Raw genomic sequence first — 21909 nt, 5'->3', positions numbered from 1 at the left:
AATTGATGTGTCAGTCAGTAATCCTCTAAACTGTAAAACTGGAAGAAAGGCTTATTATGGCTGTAGTCACTTCTCATATGTTTGTTCTTAATGTATGTTGACACTGACATCAGTGAGAAGAACAAAGCACCAAAAGCATCGACTATCTCAGCATCAATCCTAATGAAGTCCAGGCACTTTGAACAGACATAACCTCATTACATTCATCCATGGAGTCTTGGCCACTGTTTTCATTTTACTGTTTACCGTCAGAAAAGGTTTATTTCAATATGTTGCAGCTCTATGTTACATATCACAAAAGTAATCCAGAATCTAAATTTATAACATTTAATCCATGTTACAGACCATAATCTATGTAGGTGAGCTTGTTTTCTTCAGCTCACAGTAGCCTAAATTCTTAAGTGACAAACAAACTTTGAGTAAACATTTCAGGCAATTTTTTTTTGTACACGGCGCAGCTGCAACGCAAATCCAGTCACATCATATCACAAGTGTTTTTTTTCCGCACATGAGCCGAGTTGCAATTTCGTGGATCAATGTGAACATGTTTGGTGGATTTCCTAAGTATTCAATTCCACTTAGATGAATAATTAAAACAATATTTTTTTGAATGCAACTTTCTGTATCCCTTAATCATAAAAAAAAATAAGCTGAGTCTTGTCCATTGAAGTGTTGTTAATAAATTATTTGCATGGGGAGCTTTAAGTGTGTTCACCTATGCTCACTCCTCACCATTGTTCCAGCAACTGATTTCCCTCTATTGGACGAGTGCTCTTTGTTCACCTTCACATTTAATTATTGCCAGTGTGTGGTGTCTATAGGTTGCAGGTTTTTGTTTTAAATCATTGAACTGTTTCCTACACTGAGCAGCGGTTCTCGTAATACAAGCGGGAGAGGCATTTATTATATTAGTTACCTCTTCCCAAGCCAATTTAACATGATCAGCTCTTGGAGGCTGTCTCGTAGTATCATAAATTCGGTGACTATGAGCCTCTCAGAAAAGTATATCAGTTTTCTCAATCTCCAGCCTTCACAAACTGATAAAATGCTGAGCCACAGCGGTTTAAAGGGAATGAGAGGATCTGATTTGATTGTCCACGATTGAAGTCGGCTGTAACACACCTCCTACTTCACCACTGTGCTGCCCTGCGCCAAAGGTGTGCCTGAGCTTGTGTTCACCAAAATACAAAACAATTTTGCCACACCTGCTTGTGCCGCCGGTGCGCTTGCGCTGCGCAAAGGTGGATGAAAATAGAGCCTTTAGTTGCCAAAAATACAAAGAGTGGTTTACCCTGTAGTCACTGTCTGATCTTTTTTGTTCATCTTGTTATTAACCCGCTGGTTGCTAATTTCAATTCTGTTAAAATGAAATGCCTTTGGACAATTAATTTGCCTCTGCAAATGTCTCTCCCACTGATAACTCTGAAGTAATTCGGATGTCATCAGTAACAACAGGACTCCTTGTTAAGCACATATATTAATTGATACACTGATTTAAATAATCACTTCCTGACAAGATCTCCTCTGTTGTCACAAGTGCCTCCCTCAGCGGGATCCCTCTGCAATAATACTGCTTTAAGAAAACCACACTAATGAAGAGAGGTGCTAGGGACTAAAGAATTACAGCACAGTGCTAACGTCCTGAGTCGCCTCAGAACTTTTTAAAATCTCAAGCATCGGACGGGCTGTAGGCTACCTAGTCATTACGGTACCCTGTAAATATCACAGGCATTTCAATGTTTTAATCGTGGAGCTACAGCACTTCCTTGGGTTTATCATCACTTTCAAACACAGCAACACAGGATTTAATTTGGGAAATGACTACATACCCAGTTATCATTTCCCTATTCATAGCAAACGTGCTGTAACAGATTAATTTCCGGTTGTCATCGTTGACACAAAACCCCTGTTGGTAGTTTCATACACATAGCTGGCCCAAAAAATACAGTTATAGCAGAACCTCTTGAAACTAAGAAAGCTGCTGACATTAAGATCAATAGAAGTAGTTTCTGTAATATCTACTTACACTCATGATTCAGTAGGACAATATGAAAAAATGGTTGGGGCTAAAGGTTTATGCAATAAGTGACACTGTAATCTGCTTTGATCTGACATGACAAATGAGAAGAAAGTCCTGTCTTCATGTATTGGAACTATCAAACTTCATCACACTGTAACAACATGAGTAGACTACAACAACCAGTTCTTCTTTGTGCAGTTTTAAAATGAAGGGAAATATGCATTACTATGAACCATTTACGTTGCCTATGAATGATTGTGATTTTTAGGGCCCCATCCTTACCTCATATTTATAAAGAACTGGAGGTCACTCAGAGAATCAAACCATATACATAATCTAACTTGCCCTTTGAACTAGCAGTCATTTTCTTACTAAATTAGTTTGTGAAGACTCACAGCTGTACAATTAGAATCTTTAAAAAAAATAATATGTTAGATGACTGTTTAATGTAAAATGTTTTTATTCTATGATGAATCCACAAAGTATTATCACCTGACTTTTCCGTTTCCGTTAGCTCTACAAAGCCTTACATTATCTTTCATTTTATTGTTTTGGTTTTAAAGAACTACAATTTTACCGTTTTAGTTCAGTCTCACCACCTAACCAAGGCCACTTCACAAAGAAGGCATCAGTCTTTTGTGAAAGATCCGCTGTACGTTACCAGCCCAGCACCAAATGGTGGGGTTGGTTAGTGACTAGCTGGTTAACACGACTGAATTTGGAACTAAAGATATTTTCCTCACGATATGGCTGAAAGAAAAAGAGAGCCGCAAACAGGGTGAATATAGGTAGGTAGGTAGGTAGGTAGGTAGGTAGGTAGGTAGGTATTTACTTTATTAATCCCCGAGGGGAAATTTAAAAAAAAAAAAATATATTGGACTTGAAATGTCATAAAATTCATAAATATTAAAGTTGTTATTTATTCGGGCTACTGTGTAAACAGATTTCCAGGTACTTGTTTAAGATGTTTGTCAATTTTAAACTTTCAGTAATTACAATCATTCTTAAGGATGGAGTTAACACATATGTAGCAGGACATTATCGACTTGTACTGTTGGGTTGTGAAAGCTCCCCGGAAACTACTTAAAAAGCCTGGAAAAATTCCTGATTCAGATCTCCAACTAAGTGTTACCCACAAGAAACACAATTCTCTGAACTAGCCTGCCCTTGACACTTGGTCACATACTGTATGTATTTCTGGGTTTCTTTCATCATAACTTTCAATTAATTCTGCCTTCTTTCAACTCAAGTCCTGATTTGGGTGAAAACAAAATACATACAGTAGAATTCTAAGTTCCTCAATTTGTATTCCGCAATTAATGAACAGAGCACATTAAAGTGGAGCCTGTGTAACTTTTTTTTATTGCAATACATTAAAGCATTGAGGCCATAATAAAGTTTTATGGATTTGCTCTCCTGGATTTTTAATTGGAGGCTTTAAATTAGGGCTTCTAGCAATGAAGGGATATGACGCAAGAAGACCTAGTAAAAGGATTGGGGGATAGGTACAAAGAAGAGTGTGGCTAAGCCAAGTAAACACTCCATGCATGGTCGATTTTCCCAAACAGGTCAAGATGAATTTTTAATTAAATCAGCTTCAATGCACTTTGTCATTATGCCCCCCTTTCTCACTATCCCCTCATATTCCTGGAGATGAGATCACAGGAGTCAGTGAAACAGTATGTGACATTCATGCAAATAGTTGTTCTCTATGTGAGTTTCTGCTCTTGCAAAGAGTTTGTGCATAAATCCCTGACCATGCATATTTGCACGTGCATGCTAATGCATTCTCTGGCCAAGAAACACTTCTAAAATTAGGCTGGTTTTGTCCTTTGGCTATGTAGATAAAGTTAACCATATTTTGTCTCATTTAAATTACTCTATAGTTTTCCTTGGGTCAAAATTCTAGCAATATGCTAAATGCAGCATTAAGGCTTCTAAGTAAAATATGGGGTTACATAATTCAAAATTTAGTGTCCTTGTACTGTTTAAATGCAGATTTTATGGATGCTTTTTAAGATTTTTCTGGCCACTTTTGATGCTTGGCTGGGTCTGACCATTGGCTGTATCACTTTTCACCTTTTATGGGTGCAGCCTGGCATCTCCAGGCAGGACCTATTCAACAGCTGCACTAAAAGGTTACCAAGACTTCAGGCCTCTTCAGCAGTAGCATCAGCAGAATCTACTTTTCACAGCTGGAGCCATAATAGCTGGCCCAAAAGGATTTTCCCAGTTATATGAAGTACAAGGCAAGGGTATCGTTATTACTTTTCTTTCCCTCTCCAAAAAATGTGTGAGGGACATTCTCCGACTTAGATGATATACTGTATGTGATATTAAACTTTGCACTGATCTGCTTTGTGGGGTATTCGCAGAGATAACCGTCACACCGAAAATAAGATTAAATCATATTTAATCTAACACTTCGTGAGTGTTTCATTAAACAGTCACAGTGACACAGGTAGCTATAGTAATTACAGGTTGTGTGCAGCTGCAAAGCGATCTACAACGTTTTAAGAGAGAAAAGCATTAATGATTACAACTATTGTGCTTTCCTAACGTGTTATTATTCACATTAGAGATTGATATTTCTCCAAATTTATACATACATGCAATTTATAAACAACTGATGTCAACGTTAAGCAAGTAAAACTTTGTCTTCTGATATTCCTATACAAGTCAGTTTTGTGTTGTTTGTCCATGTGTCTATAAATAGAAAAATAGAGACATTAAGTATTTTCCCATTATGCAAGGATGTGCATGTATACACATGCGAGAAGACAATGTATAGGCATGCATTAGTGTTGTATCAATGCCCTTACTCTAGCACACAGACACACTTAGAATCATAGTGGGAGACACTATAAGATCTTGGGAACCTCTATCTTTGACATACACACGCATAGTCTTAAAGTCCAAAATGTTTTCTGACACCAAATCAGACACCGACTTACGAAAATGTTTGCATTTTATTATTTTGAAAGGAAACTGTGCCTAGAGTGTTATTCTAAATATGTGTCAACTTAACACCAGCCCCAAACTCATCGTTAAATGATATTGGCACTAAGCCTCCCATTGGCTATGCTCCAACGATCATCAACTGGCACATACAAATACAGATATACTTGCCAAACTAATTATCCGACAGAGTGATGTGACCACAAGCAAGATTTTTTTTTATTCATGTATGCAAACTATTGAATGTGTGTGTGCGCATATCTGAGTGTTTATTAACAAACATGCAAACAAATGGCAATGTAATTAGAAAAGCAAATGCAGCTAGTGTATGCTACACAGATGTCCAGGTAAAGTGAGCAAACAAGAGACCAAGCTGTGTCCTTCTTACTTTTAATCTAAGAGTAAATTCAAGAATGGCTTTGATAATTGTGAAAACATATGTTTGTCCACCTTTAAATATTCTAAAATGTACAAATGTTACAAACTAACTTTCTATTTCGGATAAATAATTTGGCCTTTGACAGAATTGTACTCTCTAAACTTCCTGATTTGTTATTCAAACATGGCATGGCTTATCAGTGGATTAAGATGAGCATTCTGTTGAGTGAGTCAGGCTGATATGCTTGTCAGTTCTCCTCCTGTCTAGAATGTCACATTTAATGAATATTCAAAAGCCCAGTGGATCCTTTTGTGAGTTCTGCGAAGGCAAAATGTTCCTGAGGGGCGATTTGTGCAAACTGCATTAAGCAACACATGGCACATGTATAAAAAAAATATTTAAATCAAATTTTGAGCAAAATGTTTCTCCGTCTTTTTGTTGGAAGTAATAATGCTTTAATTTCTACTGAGCCTTCGTGGCTCTAAACAATTAAACCTAAGTTGGGGCTAAATGGCCATCAAAACCAACGAAAGAGTGTTGCTCTAATATGTCGAGAAATATTTGGTGTATTGTGGCAAATGTTAAGGACACTAACAGTCAGACCATAATTTACTCCACACAGCTTGTTTTTAGCACCACAGATGGCACTTTGCTGATATGTGAGAGGTTTCTTTGGTCATCCTTTCCTTCCAAAAAATTGTAAGGACAAATGAGGCTTTTACTCTTTGATACTGTAAATGGAGGAGAAAGTAAGACTCTCAAAAATCAGCGATGTGAATCAAGCAAGTTACCCTGATTGTATTAATGTTTAAACAGACACTCTGAAGGGTGGAGGAATCAAGTAGGGTTGGTTACGTATGATGACATTTTAGTACAGCATTTGTCTCTGAGGGCCCTATTTTCGGCCGCATAGTCACAGTGCTAGTGAGGTTGGACTGAGAGCACAAGTATGTGTAGCCAACTTTTTAGTAATGTGGTGAATCAGGCTGGATGACTGCCTACTTCAGTTCCAATTCAATAGACAAGAGTCACCTTTTTATAATATGACTAACTTCTTGACTTCTATGATTAACTGAATTGAAAGGTTGCATTTGAAAACATTTTGTTTTAATTATTTGGGTAAATGGGATTAAATCCGTAGGACATCCACCAAACCTGTTGATAGGTTTGTTTATTTGCGCTCTTGCCCACTGAAGCCACGCAAATAGCCCTGACCCGGCAAAGGCTCAGGTGCAATTTTAACCTGAAAATTTAAACAAAATGTGCAATGCACTGGCACATCTTTACCGACACACCTCCTGTTGCACCGTTCCACCCTTCTCGGCGCAGCTGGCTTTACCTTGAGCCACAAAAATTGCTAATCGACACAGGCACGAAAAAAAGCCTTCTGCGCTGCACCAAAATGCAAATGTGCCGGGTACAAAAATAGGGCCCTAAAGTAGTTGCAGCAGTGGTAGAAATTTGGCACAATTGGTGGTCAATGCCAATTGGTTAAAGGCTGCTAATAGTTTCAAAATTAATACGATATCTACATCTATTATGGAAACCATTTGGAGAGTGCCAAACCCATATATCAATGCAATGAATATGGGTCTGGAATCACCAGGCTAATTCATTTGATGCTCACTTGAAAACAAAGATTGTTTTTCAGCCACATTTTGTTCAAAAGTGTTGAAACACTGTAGCTTATGAACCAGAACTAAAATCCGATATAATATTTTACACTTTGATGAACACTAACCATTTTTTTCTTGGCTTTTTTAAGACAGAGATGACAGATAGGAAATATTGGGAGAAAGATAAATGACAAGCAACAAAGGGCCTTGACCACAATTAAACTTGAGATATTTTGTTCATGTGCATCTTAACCAATGAGCTAGCAAGATATCCCTAATGACCTTTTTTTTTCTTTCTTTTGAGTGGTCCAAGCAGATAAAATGAAAGCACAATATTCCTCGAGGGAGTGGGCAAAACATACAGACTACTGTAAATATACCGAGCAGCAGCCTTGAAGCCCTAAATAACTTGTTGCAAGAGAATCTTTAATAAATGCTGGTATTTGCTGTGTTTCTTTCTGGGACTCGTTCAATACACCAGCGATCACTTGATGAGCCATACTGCCTCCTGTCTTTGCTGGCTTTTTTTGTCACTTGCAAGTCCTATCTGATTAAATGTTACTGCTATTTAGCTGAGTAGTGTATCACATTATCTCTTTCACTTAATGACACTTGCCAAAATATGCAGTATTTACTTTTCCCCCTAAACGGTAAATGAAGGTAAAGTTGAAGTCAAGCGGGTTTTTTTTTTAAATGTAGTGCCAATAATAGCGGTGGTTGTAGAGCTAGATGAAGCAAGACAAACAGCTAGCAAATATCGAGAAAAGCTGGAGTAGCTGGAGTCTGCAAAGTCTGCAATGATCCTTTACCAACATAGCCTCGTGCTGCGCTCACATTTGGGAGAGGGTTTCTGTGGTTTACAGCTTGGTGAGTTTAACCACACAACGTCATATAATGTTCAATGCTGATTGGTTAAAGGCTGCTCCAGTAGTTTCAAAATTAACCTGAGATCTACGACCAGTGAACCACACCCCTTTGGAAACAATCTCCAGTGGAATGTGGGAGGTCAATTTAGGTCTGGGAACTCTAGGCTAGCGGTAGATATGTATGTCCACAACCCAAAAAATTATCCCTATCTCTTAGCCTGTTTTGTTTGGTCGGCTTTACAATTACTTACATTGATCTACTTTATCTTTCGGGCATGGCTGGAACCCAGTTCTCCAGTCTTTTGCAGGTCATGCCATATCTAGATGTAAAGATTATAATAATGATCTACTTGATGTAAATATTTGCCAATCAAGTCAAGTTATATTGTAAAATAACAATAGGATCCTTTGCCTGCAACCACAGGTATCAGAGGTGGGTAGGATTGCACATTTATTTTGTATTCTTAAGAGGGTTTTGGCCCAGCACAAAAAAGACTGGGTCATATTGTGAGTCAACTTGGTTTAGAATAAGTTGGGGGGAAGTTGAAAGTCAGCCATGACGCGACACTGTTCCGAGGAATGAGAGAATAAAAGAGAGAGAGAAAGAAGGGGGCAAAAGAGAAAGCAACTGTATTATTTTGCCCCTTTGAAAGTAAACAGCGTGCAACGTGACCATGATGCAACAGCAGGAAATAAGAGGGTGACCACGTAATTTGAAGTGATTTTACCAGTCAAAGAGAGGGACAGGCCCTTTGCTGCGCCACAGCACACCTTTAATCTCTTCAAGGTGTTTTTCAGACATCTTAAAACCAACAACGACAAATGAGGAGAGAAATGTGAAAAGGAGGAGAGGGAAATAGTGGAGAGAATGGAAGAAACTGCACTGCCAAGCACTTTTTAATACAACTTTTAAATTTGCCACAGGTGGGAGGGTGAGATTCATGCACTGAGGGACACAAATTATTTATTTAGAGTTGATTACAGTCATTAATATAGTAAGGGAGGAGAGAAAGAGACATAGGGAGAGATAAATGAGTGCCATTTGTTATCTACATTAATCAACACGATCTCTGGTGTCAGGACTGTGGGATGGAAGGAAGATTAAATGGTGGAAGTGCTGATGAAAAGACATGCAAAGGTTGTGCTGCGGAGAAATACATATTCCTATGAAATTTCAAGCTTTAAACACAACCAAACTGCTACTGTCAGCCTTAACACAATTAGTGATATTACTAGCTTAGGGCATACTCTTGCTGAAGAGAGAAAACCTTATTCAGAAAACAACACTTAATTTAATTTAATTATCTTTCCCGTTATACTCAGCTGAAGATCTGACTCACTACTTTCCTTTAAGGTATCACTCAATAAACGAGTTCATTTGACTTAAATCAGTCTCGCAGTTGAGCTCTCATGAATAATGTTCAATGAATTGTTATTGTATTTTTGTCTTTCCTGGTCTTGGTTTTGTATTATTCCAAGAACAATGATCCTGTGCAGTATCACCACCACAGTGAATGCTGTGAATCTGCATGCACTCTATGTTTGGAGTATTCTGTGTGTATAAATCAAATATAATTTAAAAAATTTGTATAATGCTTGTATAATGGAATGCTTACAAAATTCCCCCAAATTTGCAGCTCACCGGAGCTTGACAGAGCTTTATAATGAAATTCAGCTCATATAGAAGAGCATATAAAAGTCGGAAATCCAAATCTTTACTTTCTCTCCAGAGGTTATATAGTAGTACAGTCAACGTAGCAAACAAAACCTGCATTGAGTAGGCAAAAGGGAAATATCCCCAACAGGCAAAAAGGTCATACATGAGGAACAAACACCTAAGTACAGGGCTTTCCTGGAAAACTTGACTGGAAGGAGTATGAGGTTTACTAAGAAGTGGAAAGGCTGAGCTTGACTGATAGCATAACACAGCACAGGTGTGTACAAAAATTGTCAGGAAATGGAACAATAGCAGGAAGTAAAAAGGCAAATGATACCATAAGTAGATGATGAACAAAACATTAAAAAAAGTGCAACACTGCATCCAAAAAAGATGTAATAATGTCACTCATGGGACGGCAGGGCACTTTATATAGTCAGCCACTGAGAGTAGACAAGCACTAGACACAGACTCAATCCTCTTACAATATAACATGATGTCAAAGAACAAGACCTCAAAAATAATAGATAAAATTATGGTCAATAAAAAGTTTCCTATTGTAATGCTTAGTATTTCCCTCGTTCAAAAAGTTGAGGAACTCATTGCCTAGAGAGTATATCAGCTCTTTATTGCTTTTAGTGACTTACATGCCTCTGTGAACATAATTACATTAATATCCTGGAGTCATGGCAAATACAAGCTGCAGGAGATAATAATCTAGCATTTAAATATGACTTAGTGAGCCTTAACGGAGACTTTTTATTAATTGACCTTTTACATTTGCAATAAAGGCTTAGTGCCAACTCAAAGTACCTGCTTTTAGCAGCACAGTGCTCACAGTAAATGGTTTTTGCCAAGCATAGATGTCTGACTTAACCTCCTACAGAATGTGAATGTTTCTTGCACTCTTTCATTATGCAGCAACTTGCAATTACAAAGATTTATAAATGTTAACATATTCTACTATTTGTACTTATGGCTAACAGAACCAGCTTGGTGACGACAATGTAAACTTAACATGCCAATGGTGCCCAAGGGGATGTAGTAGGGTTCAAATTTGAATGCAAGTCTTGAAGGGAGCTTGGGTTTTCTATCCTTTTTGATTTAAAATCTACGCAGTTATAAATGTTTGGTTTACAAACATGCCGAAAGGAATACTGAGTCATTGTTCCGACCTTGTAGCAGCTTTTTCATCCATGGTTCACTTTGCATTATTCATGAATTTACACAGTGCAGAAAAAGAGAACACTATTTGATATTACTTATATTTCCCCTCCCAAAAACTTTTTTCAGCTTGTAAAATAGTTGGTTGTAAACTTCTACTTGAATAATCAAGCTTAAGCACAGTTGAGCAAATATGGAAGATACTGTATTATTCTTTTTGACAAAATAAAATGACATTGTTTTGCTACTCTGCAATAATTACATTCCAAGCTCACAAACATAAAATGTTTACTGCTCGCAGGCAACACTTTTCTTATTTTATTTTTGTCACCTGGCAGTTTTTTCCTGATCTTTTAATGTCCTATTATTAAACACAGAAAAAAAACAATAAACAGATGGTTATTGTTAACGGTTGTGTAACTCCCTCCAGTGCATAAACAGTAAAATAATCTTGTAGCTTTTACAATGTTCTGTTCGAGGCATAGTTTATCAGAGAAAACATGTTCCACAAACTAAAAGGTGCCTTTTTTTAAAGGAAATAATATGGCGCCGTGCTAGTGGCAGCCTGTTACAGCAGCTCCCCCGAGTGTGTTTGTTTTAAGTATTTTTTCTTTCTTTCTCCTCTCTTCGGAGTTGTTATTTTTTTTCTTCACGTGCGTTAAGTGACGGTCAGACAATGGACCGTAACTTTTCCACTTTTCTGGTGGCTCTTCTACTTTTTTCCTTCTTCGTTACGGAGAGCTACGCACAGCGGATTGGGGGCATTGTTTACTCCCCCATTCTCTGTGACGACTGGCCAGGTTAGGAGACAGCTGGAGAGACTCCACCAGCGCAAGGCTGCAGGGCCTGACGGCATCAGCCCCGGGGTCCTGAAGACCTGCGCCGTCCAGCTGGCTGAGGTCCTGCAACACCTCTTCAACCTGAGCCTGAAGCAGGAGGAAGTCCCAGTGCTGTGGAAGATGTCGTGCCTGGTTCCTGTACCAAAGAAGACGATTCCATCCGGCCTCAACGACTACCGACCGGTTGCCCTCACATCTCATGTGATGAAGGTGCTGGAGAGGCTGGTCTTGGCACACCTCAGGCCGCTGGTGAAATCTTTACTGGACCCGCTGCAATTTGCGTACCAGCCTCATGTGGGAGTGGACGATGCCATCATCTACCTGCTGCAACGAGCTCAGTCTCACCTGGATGGAACCGGTGACTCTGTGAGAATCACTTTCTTTGATTTCTCCAGTGTATTTAACACCATCCAAACACTGCTGCTGAGTGAGAAGCTGCGGGTGGTGGGGGTGGACGTGTCCACCGTCTTCTGGATCACTGACTACCTGACAGGCAGATGACAGTTTGTCCGTCTGGGCAGTGTGCTGTCTGATACGATGGTCAGTGGTACTGGAGCTACACAGGGAACGGTTCTATCTCCCTTCCTGTTCACCTTATACACCACTGACTTCGAGTACAACTCAGAGTCCTGCCATCTGCAGAAGTTCTCTGATGACTCTGCAGTGGTCGGGTGTATAAGGGATGAACGGGAGGAGGAGTACAGGGCAGTAGTGGAGGACTTTGTGGAGTGGGCGGGAAGAAATCACCTGCTCCTGAACGTGGCCAAGACCAGAGAGATGGTGGTCGACTTCAGGAGGAAGACCATGGCTCCACAACCGCTGAGAGTTCTGGGAGAGGAGGTGGAAATGGTGGAGGAGTACAAGTACCTGGGTGTCTCCATCGACAACAGACTGAACTGGAAGACCAACATCAACGCTGTCTACAAGAAGGGGATGAGTCGACTCTTTTTCTTGAGGAAACTTCGATCCTTCAATGTGTGCAGCGAGATGTTGGAGATGTTCTACCAGTCTGTTGTGGCCAGTGCTTTGTACTTCGCTGTAATCTGCTGGGGGAGCAGCATTGGAGCCGGCGACACCAACAGACTTAACAAACTGGTTAAGAAGGCCGGCTCCATCATTGGCTGCAAACTGGACAGCCTGGAAAAGGTGGTGGAGAGGAGGATGCTGAACAAACTATTATCCATATTGGATAATCCTGACCACCCTCTCTACCACCTGCTGCAGGGACAGCGGAGCACATTCTCCAATAGACTCTTCCGCTGTCACAGGGACAGATACAGGAGATCATTCCTGCCCACTGCAATAAGACTGTACAATAACTCACCTCTGGCAAAATCCATCACACAACAATAACACTGTTGTCTGTGTTTCTTGGTTGTTTATATACACACAAATATGTATATACTGTGCATTTTATATTTAATATATTTTGTACTGTTATTTTATTGCTTTTTATTATTATTTTATTGATTTCCTGTATGCTGCTGTAGCGGAAAAAAATTCCCCTTGGGGATTAATAAAGTAACTACCTAACCTAACCTAACCTAAAATGCATTCTAACAAAACAACACCACAAACTATCACATTAAAAATAAGTAGAAAATGCAGTTAGTGCCCCTAAGACAACACCTGAAGAAAAATAACAAAAACAGGCATTATAAGCTTTTACAAGTTTTTATTTTGTGCTAATCGACTATTTTGTACATGAAAATACTCTCAGTGTGTGAACATAGATTGTGTCAGTAGAGGAACGGCGTATAATAATCTAATGTATTATTAGAGCAATACCAATGATGGACACTTGTAAAGTAGCTGAAAGCCATTTGATTATGAAGCTGCTTTATTAAATCACAAAAATGTATCCACATTATTATAATTTAAAAAAAAAAATCCACAACCTATTCTCGACATTGGTTTATTGAATATGCTTACTACCAGAGGCAAGGAGAGAGCCTTCTCGCTTTAAGCACCATCTATCCGTCATTTTATTATTGTGTCCAACCACCAGCAAACAGTATGAACCTCATAGCTCACTGGTGCAGAAGGATGACTTCATATGGTCCATTAAATCCGTTCCTTAGGGCAATACATGCCTACACATATGAGCTAGTGACAGAAACAATATTTTCCACATTGCAGCCCAAACTACATGCAGACAATTAGTCTTTGTGCAATTAAATGGATAAATGACAACAATGCCAGTAAATCCATGCCTTTATTGAGTCCTTGATAGCCCCTTAAGTGTATTCCTGTTAGGTAATGCGCAGCTCTATGTATTTTTAATTGCCTCATTATAACTATTGATTTGATCTTCAAGCTGCAGCATAAAATGAAGAAGACATACTGTCTGAACTTTGCTGGTTGGATGAGGGAGAGACGTATAGAATCAGACTACTCAGTATCTGTGTTTGTCCGCCAGCCAAGCCAGAAAGATCTCACTCCAGCTGAAAATGTGATCACTGCTAAATATGATTGTTATGTACGTCATTTGTTTCACAGAGGGGGATTTGCAAAGATGTAGATTTATAATTAGACTGTGTGTAATGGAACAATTGAATTTTATGCAAGGCTTTGCAAGTTCTTACTCTGCACACTAATCAGAAACCAATTTTAGCTGACATTCAACTGTTTAACTGCTACGGGAATGCCATGTTCTTGAGACTGTATGAAAAAAATATATAATTCTGAACATTTTTCCATGCCTACAGCCATAAATCCATAAAACCAACAATTAAGAGCCTGGAGTACAAAAACATAGGAACGAATTTGACTTCCTATTGGGAAATTCAACCCACTTTTACCACAAATAGTTATTAATGACTACTGCACTTCATGGCCTTTGCCTTTCAGTCTTCCAATTTCATTGCTTTGATAAGCCACTTTTTGAGCTACATCAGCCAAATTCCAGAGAAAAGAGGTGAGCGATTCTACCTAGATGAAACATAATTAGTGAATGAGGGTAAGGATAATGAAGTGATAACTGAAAGCCTGAGTTTAGGAGAGGGTAACAAGGTCATCTGGGGATTGATTGATTTAATATGTGACGAGGTCCATGCATGATCTAAAACCGAGGAGTGAAAGGAAAAAATGACACGAGAGAATAGAGAAAGAGGGAGCAAAGAGGAAAGGGAAGGACAAGGACAAGAGGAAGACAGAAGGATGTGCGTGTTAAATTAAGGATGAAAAGGGCAGAGTCACTATTAGAGTTGGCAGGTATTTATTAACAGCTCCTTTTTGTTTTTTTACTAACAAGATTAATGTGGAAAAAATGCAGGTAATGGCAGCAACTTCTCACTTGTAGATTGTGCTTTTGCTGTTTCAAATGGCAATGGCTGTATACAATTAATGTTACAGCTTCGCAAAAACTCTAAAAGATTGTTTGTGAATGAAAGTCTTTTCATTCACAAACAATTTTGGGCAGAGTTACTGCACCAATCAACCACAGAATGTGTTTCTGTAGCTCTTTTGTAATGATCATCTTATTATTGCACTTTAAACACAGGCAGCTCTCTTCATTAAATGTTTTATGCAGCAATTCATTAATTTCAGACTTCTAAATCAGTATTATTTATTAGGATCAAGCAGTTAGTGAAAAATCAGGTGTACAGATGACTGCCATTATATATGTGCAACATAATCAATCAACATTTCATATCTTCTGCTGTTCAACTCATTTTCAGGTTGCAGCTCCAGGTTGTTAAAATGATTTGATTTTGATCAACATTAATTAATTTAGTAGCTACAACCAACATTTTTTGTACTTCTGGCTTCTCACTCACTAACAGGTAATCACAGATGTAATCTACGTTTAAGTTGTAGTTATTTTTATACTTGTAAACTATTAACACTAAACTTAATGGGAGTCAATGAGATATGTATGTCTGGTAGGTGGATTTGACAGTGGATTCAGTTTTGATAAAATTATGCACACATGCATCAATTTCTACTCAAAATGCATTTGGCCTTTGCGGCTTCACTTTATATAAAGATGTTTTATTCCTTCAACTGCCCACATAAAATAACACACAATACCACAATAACAATAACAACACAATAACATGAAAAGCATTACGCTCATTATTACAAAGGCAATGACTGCTACAAATATGTCTTCAGGTTAGAGAAAAAGAGAAGTTATTATCAACACAATACATTTAGAAAAATGAAAAGTCAACAGCAAAGCCAGAACATAAATGCACACTCATAAATTGTAATGACTGCCAGTTTAACCAAGAAACAAACACGCAGGTAAACGGACGATGGGAAACAAACCGTGAAAAATATCTGAGCTGGTCAGTTTAAATACTTGTCAATATTATGCTGTGTGGTATTCCCAATTCGCAGCTTTACCTCTGTGTAAGGTTTAAGAGACAGACATTTAAGTTTATTAAAAAAAGTGTTTTTGAGATTATTCTGGAACATTGATGAGCATCTTATGTTCAAAATGCAAACATTTGCAGAGATAGTACCACTTTTTGTGTTACAAGCTCCACATTGGGATAATTAAAAGCTTTGCTTATGTACGACACATATATACAGATAATCAATATAAGCATAATTTAAAGAGGAGATACAACTACAAGCAGTTTTTCTGGAGTCGTTATAAGATGTTACTTTATATTGGTGTTTTACAGTTTTTCTAATTTGCACTACTGCTCTGAACAGAAGAAGCAAATCTCTATTCCTTTCACGCTGAATGCTCTGTTTTTGTGCCGTTTAGACATCAATGGACTGCCTCTATGCTCGGACATAATCACCTAGGCGGGTGAAAGGGTACGGCTTCAAAACTCCAAGTTCACTCATCATCTTTATGGTCGGCCATTCAGAAGACAAAGATGACAGGTTCTCACTCACATTAACGAGCTGACGGCAACACAGAGGAAGAGAAGGGATGAAGGGATGAAGGAAAGAGAGCAATAAAACTGAGATGAGAAGCCCAAGGCCAACACATGCACTCAGACCTTCTCTCTCAGAAAGATGAGCCCTCAGGAGGACATGAGGTAAAGGTAGAAGAGTGTGTTCTACAGTTGCTTTTTTTTTCTCTCCAAATTTGAACATTTGTTCAAACGTAATAACTGTGATGACCTGTTCAAATTAAAAGAATTGACAGTCATGCGTGGTAGACCGTTTCAAGTGGGACCTTGCAAGGCTGGACTAGCAAATTCCAAGACTTCTCCTGTTGCACACCAAAAAGGTGCAGCTTTGTCACGTGCACAAAGCAGGAGGAAGGTATAACCCTAATGAGTAACTGTTACAAATTCCGTTTGATCAAACTCAGCAACCACGTTACACATGCTTTTGTAAGCAGTGGTCCAAGTGCATCAGCAATGTTATATACACCTGAAACTTGAGGGGAGAACGCACATCAAGGTGTGACAAATTATTGGGGAACAGGAAGCTGAATCTGGTGAGTAAGACTGGTGGGGAGCAATGCTTGTGTTATTAGAGGCAAAAAACTTGCATGTTTTCAATGTACTGTGAGTGTCATGTTGAAGAACCCAAGTGCCGTTGCACTACAGTGCGAGTCATTTACACTGAATATTTACCCTCAGATGCATCACAAAATCACAGTAAAGCTCGGTGTTGACAGTGTGACCCTGGGGGACGAATTCACAGTCTCAACCTCGCAAATGTCAAAGAACAGCCACCCTGGTTGTGCACCTGACGTGGTACACCTTTTTTCAGTTTTGGAAAGTTGTTTTCTGTCTCTCGGAAATGTGAATGCGCTCCTTCAATAAGTCATTTTTATTACTATAATAAAGAGCAAAATCAGCACCCATGTTGTGACCAAAGATGATAGTTTAATGACTTACAGTCACTGGTCAGTAGTCATAACATTTAAAGTAATAATAACATTTTAATTTTAATAAATGTCTGTTAAATCATTATCTATCACTGAATGAGGTCACACAATTGTGATTGAGCGTGTGGCCCACTGACACTTTTCCCATTATCCAGCAGTGGTTATCCGTTAGAGAGGGTAGACAGAGTTACCACAACAGTATTGTTCTTCAACTGCAAACTAAATGACATCACACAGATGATTCTGTTTGAATCTCTGATTAATGAAGTCTAAAAACAAAACTAGAATTATCACTTAACACCATAGGTACCACCAAACAGAAAAAAACAGAGTTACTTGAGATTGTAACTAAGGTAATATCTGGAGAGTCATCCCTTCATTTTTCTTACAAAATTATTTTTACCACAACTCTGGGGTCTTTTTCTGCTTCTTCCTCTTCTGTGCTGCTCAAATTAGTCTCTCCATGTCCAACATGTATTGAGTCAGTGCATTTCTGTTTTGGTATACTATGTTAATGCACTAGTCCAAACGTTTATGGTCATTTCACCTTTCCATACCGCTGACCGTGGTGATCCTGTACCTCTTGTACAAGCTATAAGTGACCTGTTTTTCTGGCCAGTTTCAGTGATGAATACTAATCAGGGGTTTACTGAGGTGGAACTTTTCTGCTTCCGATGTGACAAGTGCCCAGTGAGGAGAAAATAACCACCTTACTTTGGAGGATTTCTGAGTATACCTACGAGGATTGTGAAGAGAGATGAGGAGAGAGCGAGTGTGTGAGTGTGGTTGTATTTTTAATGTTTGTGTTAAATCTGGTGCTGAGTCAGCAAAGAGGCAACAGGAGGTCACTGCAGGGGGAGGCCAAGGGATTTCTGGTGACCGATAGAGGAAGCTGCTCACCAGGATTCATTGTGCCCAGTTTTAATGCTTTCAGTCAGTCATGTGTCTATGTGTTTGTTGGTCACTAGTGGTTATTGATGGAAGTCCAACTTGTTTGCTCCCTGTTTCTAAAGAATGTTACCCCCAAATATGCTGCGGCTGTGTAGGCGTGTGCGTGCGTGCCCCAGAAAGCCAGGGTTTGCATGTAATTTGTTTCCGCGCGAGTTCAAATGTATGTTGTTACTGGTGCATGACTCAAAAGAAAGTATATGTGTGGCTGAACAAGTCAGGTCACAGAGTACTCTTTATGTCATCCTGTTGCAGTCTGAACAGGTTGGCTGCAGTAGGATGGCTGTCTAGTTTTAAAACAGACTAATTCTGCTGACTGCGAGATAGGCACACACTCATTCAGACACACATACGTATTAAGGCTCTTTTTTGGTGAGGAAAGCAGCATCAGGGAGTTTTAACAGCAGGCGGTAAGCTGTCAAGGATTTCAAACCTTCAAAGTGTCAGAAAAGGAAAGACACTAGAAATGCCTGGATGACGTACAGGAAATTATTATCTGTATGCTGCATACACATCAAGTGGAAGTCTTTGGATAGGAGCCTTCTTCCATAAAATACCATTCAGTTCACCCGTCAGGTTGTAAATGCTACGAGGCAAGGATCTTCTGTCTTCAAGATCCCGACTTCTAACCTCACCGTAACTCTGAAGTCACGTCTCGGTAAAGATATTGGTTTTGGTACAAAAAATTACAAAACTATCTTCTAATGCCATGAAACTGTACAAACTGAAACATTATTTATTTTATGCCGCATATTTTTTTATTGTGTACCTCATTTTGATTTGCGCATTTCAGTTTGGTTACACAAATAATATTGTAATTATAGGGACGTAAGTATTAATGAGTTAATATAGTTAATATCACAGTTAATCATGAGCCAGGCCCTCTAAAGAAGGCCTCATTATTTACCAATCTATCTTTTCTGGTCCCCCATCCCTCAATGATCACTCTTTGATCTAGTTTCAAATGAAATTAGGGCTAAAATTAAACTATTTACTTGTTTCTGACTTGTTGAAAAGCACTTAACAAAGACAAGTGTTTGTTTTCCAGTGAGTGTCATGCTAGTATGTATGTAGCTGTATGTGTCAATTCAACCAGTAAGGCCAAAAGTCTTTTACAACTTCAAGGTTGATTTTGTGATGTTAAAAAATGAAACTTTTTTTCCTCAACATTGGTAAAACTGAGATGTCTAGGATTGGACTAAAATACTGCAATTTCTTTGAATGTACCTTCATGGTAGTACATTGTACAGTTGAAACTATTGTCCTTGTTCTTGGCAAGAGTTTCATAACTTGCCCTATCACAGATTAGTATGTACCCACCTCCACACTATAACTCAGGGCCAACTGTTCCTTTCTTTCTCAATTTCTGACATTTTGACATGTATTTTTGTAATGTTTTTCTCACCAAAGTCCTGAAAGGGTTTGAGAACACTGCTGCTATAATACAAACCACAACCAAGAGATTTGAACAGATCACATCGACCCTGATCTCCCTCCACTGGTCAGCCACAGAAAGATAAACATGACATGCATGCCAGGGAAAAATTCATAAAGCCAGAATATTCACACAGAATTTCTTCATGTATTCACTTATTTTTCACTTCCCAGATTTGAAAATGTCTTATTTGTTAAGACATCTTGTCATTCATGTCCCTAAACTTTCCCAGAGCCCTCTGAAATATGTCCTGTCATATCCGCCATGTGTCCTTTGAGTGCCGTCTTCTGGAGGACACTGGGCCCTCACTAATCCAATAAGAGCTTGGCAAAATGATTTAGCCAAGAAAACAACACGGCTGTCAGCCTCAGTGAGATACACTAATAGAAACAGATAGCGTTCAGTTTGGTAAACAGAAAGAGGTGAAATACATTTAGCAATTCAAACACAAAAAAAGCAATATATGTAACTGTCTTCGATCTGGTTTTGAGGTTGTTTCGAAAGAAGATGTTTTACTTCCAATGCACCACTTGTCTTTGTGTGTGTGTGTGTGTGTGTGTGTGTGTGTGTGTGTGTGTGTGTGTGTGTGTGTGTGTGTGTGTGTGTGTGTGTGTGTGTGTGTGTGTGTGTGTGTGTGTGTGTGTGTGTGTGTGTGTGCAAGTCTTACCCACGATTAGCTGACCAGTCAGTTGTCCCTGGTCATTCCTCGCGTTGACAGTAACATTTCTGTCCGACTGGAGGATCAATGGACTGTCCTGTGGAAAAAAGAGGGAGGAAGATGATTGGGAGAACCCAGCAATTGGTATATTTCTTGAACTCTCAAATAAATTCATGAACACCAAAATAGCTTCACATTTTCCACCTATGTTCTCTGCTTTTGGTCTCCCCTGTAGTTGGTACCTCACCAGTCAACACTGCATTAACCTGGATAACCAATCCAGTCTTAAGTTGTATGAACTGTCAGAGTTCACACTTGACTCACTCTCTTCACCCAACTCCTGTGCATTGAATTTGTTTAATCTATTCATAAGAGCATCCTTCTTCTGAATTTGTTAGCTTGTTTCCAATTGCATGTTGGTGTGTAAGTCTGCAAAAAGGCAATTATTTTCCCTCGAAATGAGCTAAATGTGACTGTGACCCCGACCGCCGCTCCCCTTTTTAAAGTCTGATTGAGCCACACGCTGCCGACAGTAGTTTGGATTCAGTGGATATGTGTTGCAATGAATGCTAACCCGACGTCTGCTGTTTTTTTATTAGGTTCCAAACACAATTTAACTTCTCACCGTCTCTTCCTCTAAGCCACGCTCCCTCCTCCATTTTCCTCTCTGCGTGCACTCCGCACTTCAGTCTGCTAAATCTTCCTGCTTACATACTTAACCAACTTTTCTTTCTGGTCTTCCTCCCATCTTTTCATTATATATCTGCACTTACATCATTCACAGTTTTATTCTCTTCCTCTTCTCTCACTCCCTTTTAAATTGCTTATTTGTTTTGGCTGCATGAAATGCTCACAGGTGACCCAATTTCTCTGTTGATTTCCCAAAATGATTATCTTGCTGCATTCTGGTCTGAATTCCAAATGAGAATTGTGTTAAAATTGGAAAGTCGTTGATCCATTGAAATTGCAAAATCTCCCCTCCCCCCCCCACCCCCACTCCCCTCTCTCTGTTGTGCTATTTCATATGGATGGATATTCATTGTTTTGTTAGTCTGCTTACGCAAGTCGAGACCAAATTTCTAATATGTCACACCTGTCTGGGCTTTATTTTGGAGCATCTGGTGGACTCCTGGGACAAGAGTCACAAACACTAACATGGACCACTGCACAAGCATGAGGGACAAATTTAAGTTATGGACAAACAAAATATACACACACACACGCGCACACACGCGCACACACGCACACACACACACACACACACACACACACACACACACACACACACACACACACACACACACAAGACACAAGAGACGCTGTGACGAACAGGACTTGAGTGTGACTAAATGTGGGTAAACTTACATATCTGCATAAATTCTAGATGTAAACACACTCGCGCTAACATCCAAAAGAGTGCTCAGGTGCAGGTTTACGGCCTCTCCAGCCTCTGTCCACGTACACACAGACACACACCACCCATTCATACAGAGTCAGGTAACAAATTTGCCAAACACCAAATGACTGCTCCACGTAGTTTATTGTGCAATGCCTCTATCGTCTGTT

The 21909-nt window shown here is 39.2% G+C and overlaps 1 protein-coding gene across 1 annotated transcript in view; it reads right to left on the bottom strand.

Moving 5' to 3' along the window:
* LOC138629999 (zeta-sarcoglycan-like) overlaps positions 1-21909 on the bottom strand; it is a 328227-nt gene that overhangs the window by 50960 nt on the left and 255358 nt on the right. Inside the window, exon 4 of the mRNA XM_069714077.1 lies at positions 20353-20440. Within this exon, the coding sequence (XP_069570178.1) occupies positions 20353-20440 (88 nt within the window). The remainder of the gene's footprint in view (positions 1-20352; positions 20441-21909) is intronic.

Source organism: Brachyistius frenatus, unplaced genomic scaffold, assembly GCF_029030835.1.
Source record: "Brachyistius frenatus isolate BFR_SWC_R1_liver_20210118 unplaced genomic scaffold, ASM2903083v1 Contig_125, whole genome shotgun sequence".
Lineage (NCBI taxonomy): Eukaryota > Metazoa > Chordata > Actinopteri > Embiotocidae > Brachyistius > Brachyistius frenatus.
Note: the sequence above shows the minus strand (reverse complement) of the source record. Positions and strands in the feature narration are given on the sequence as shown.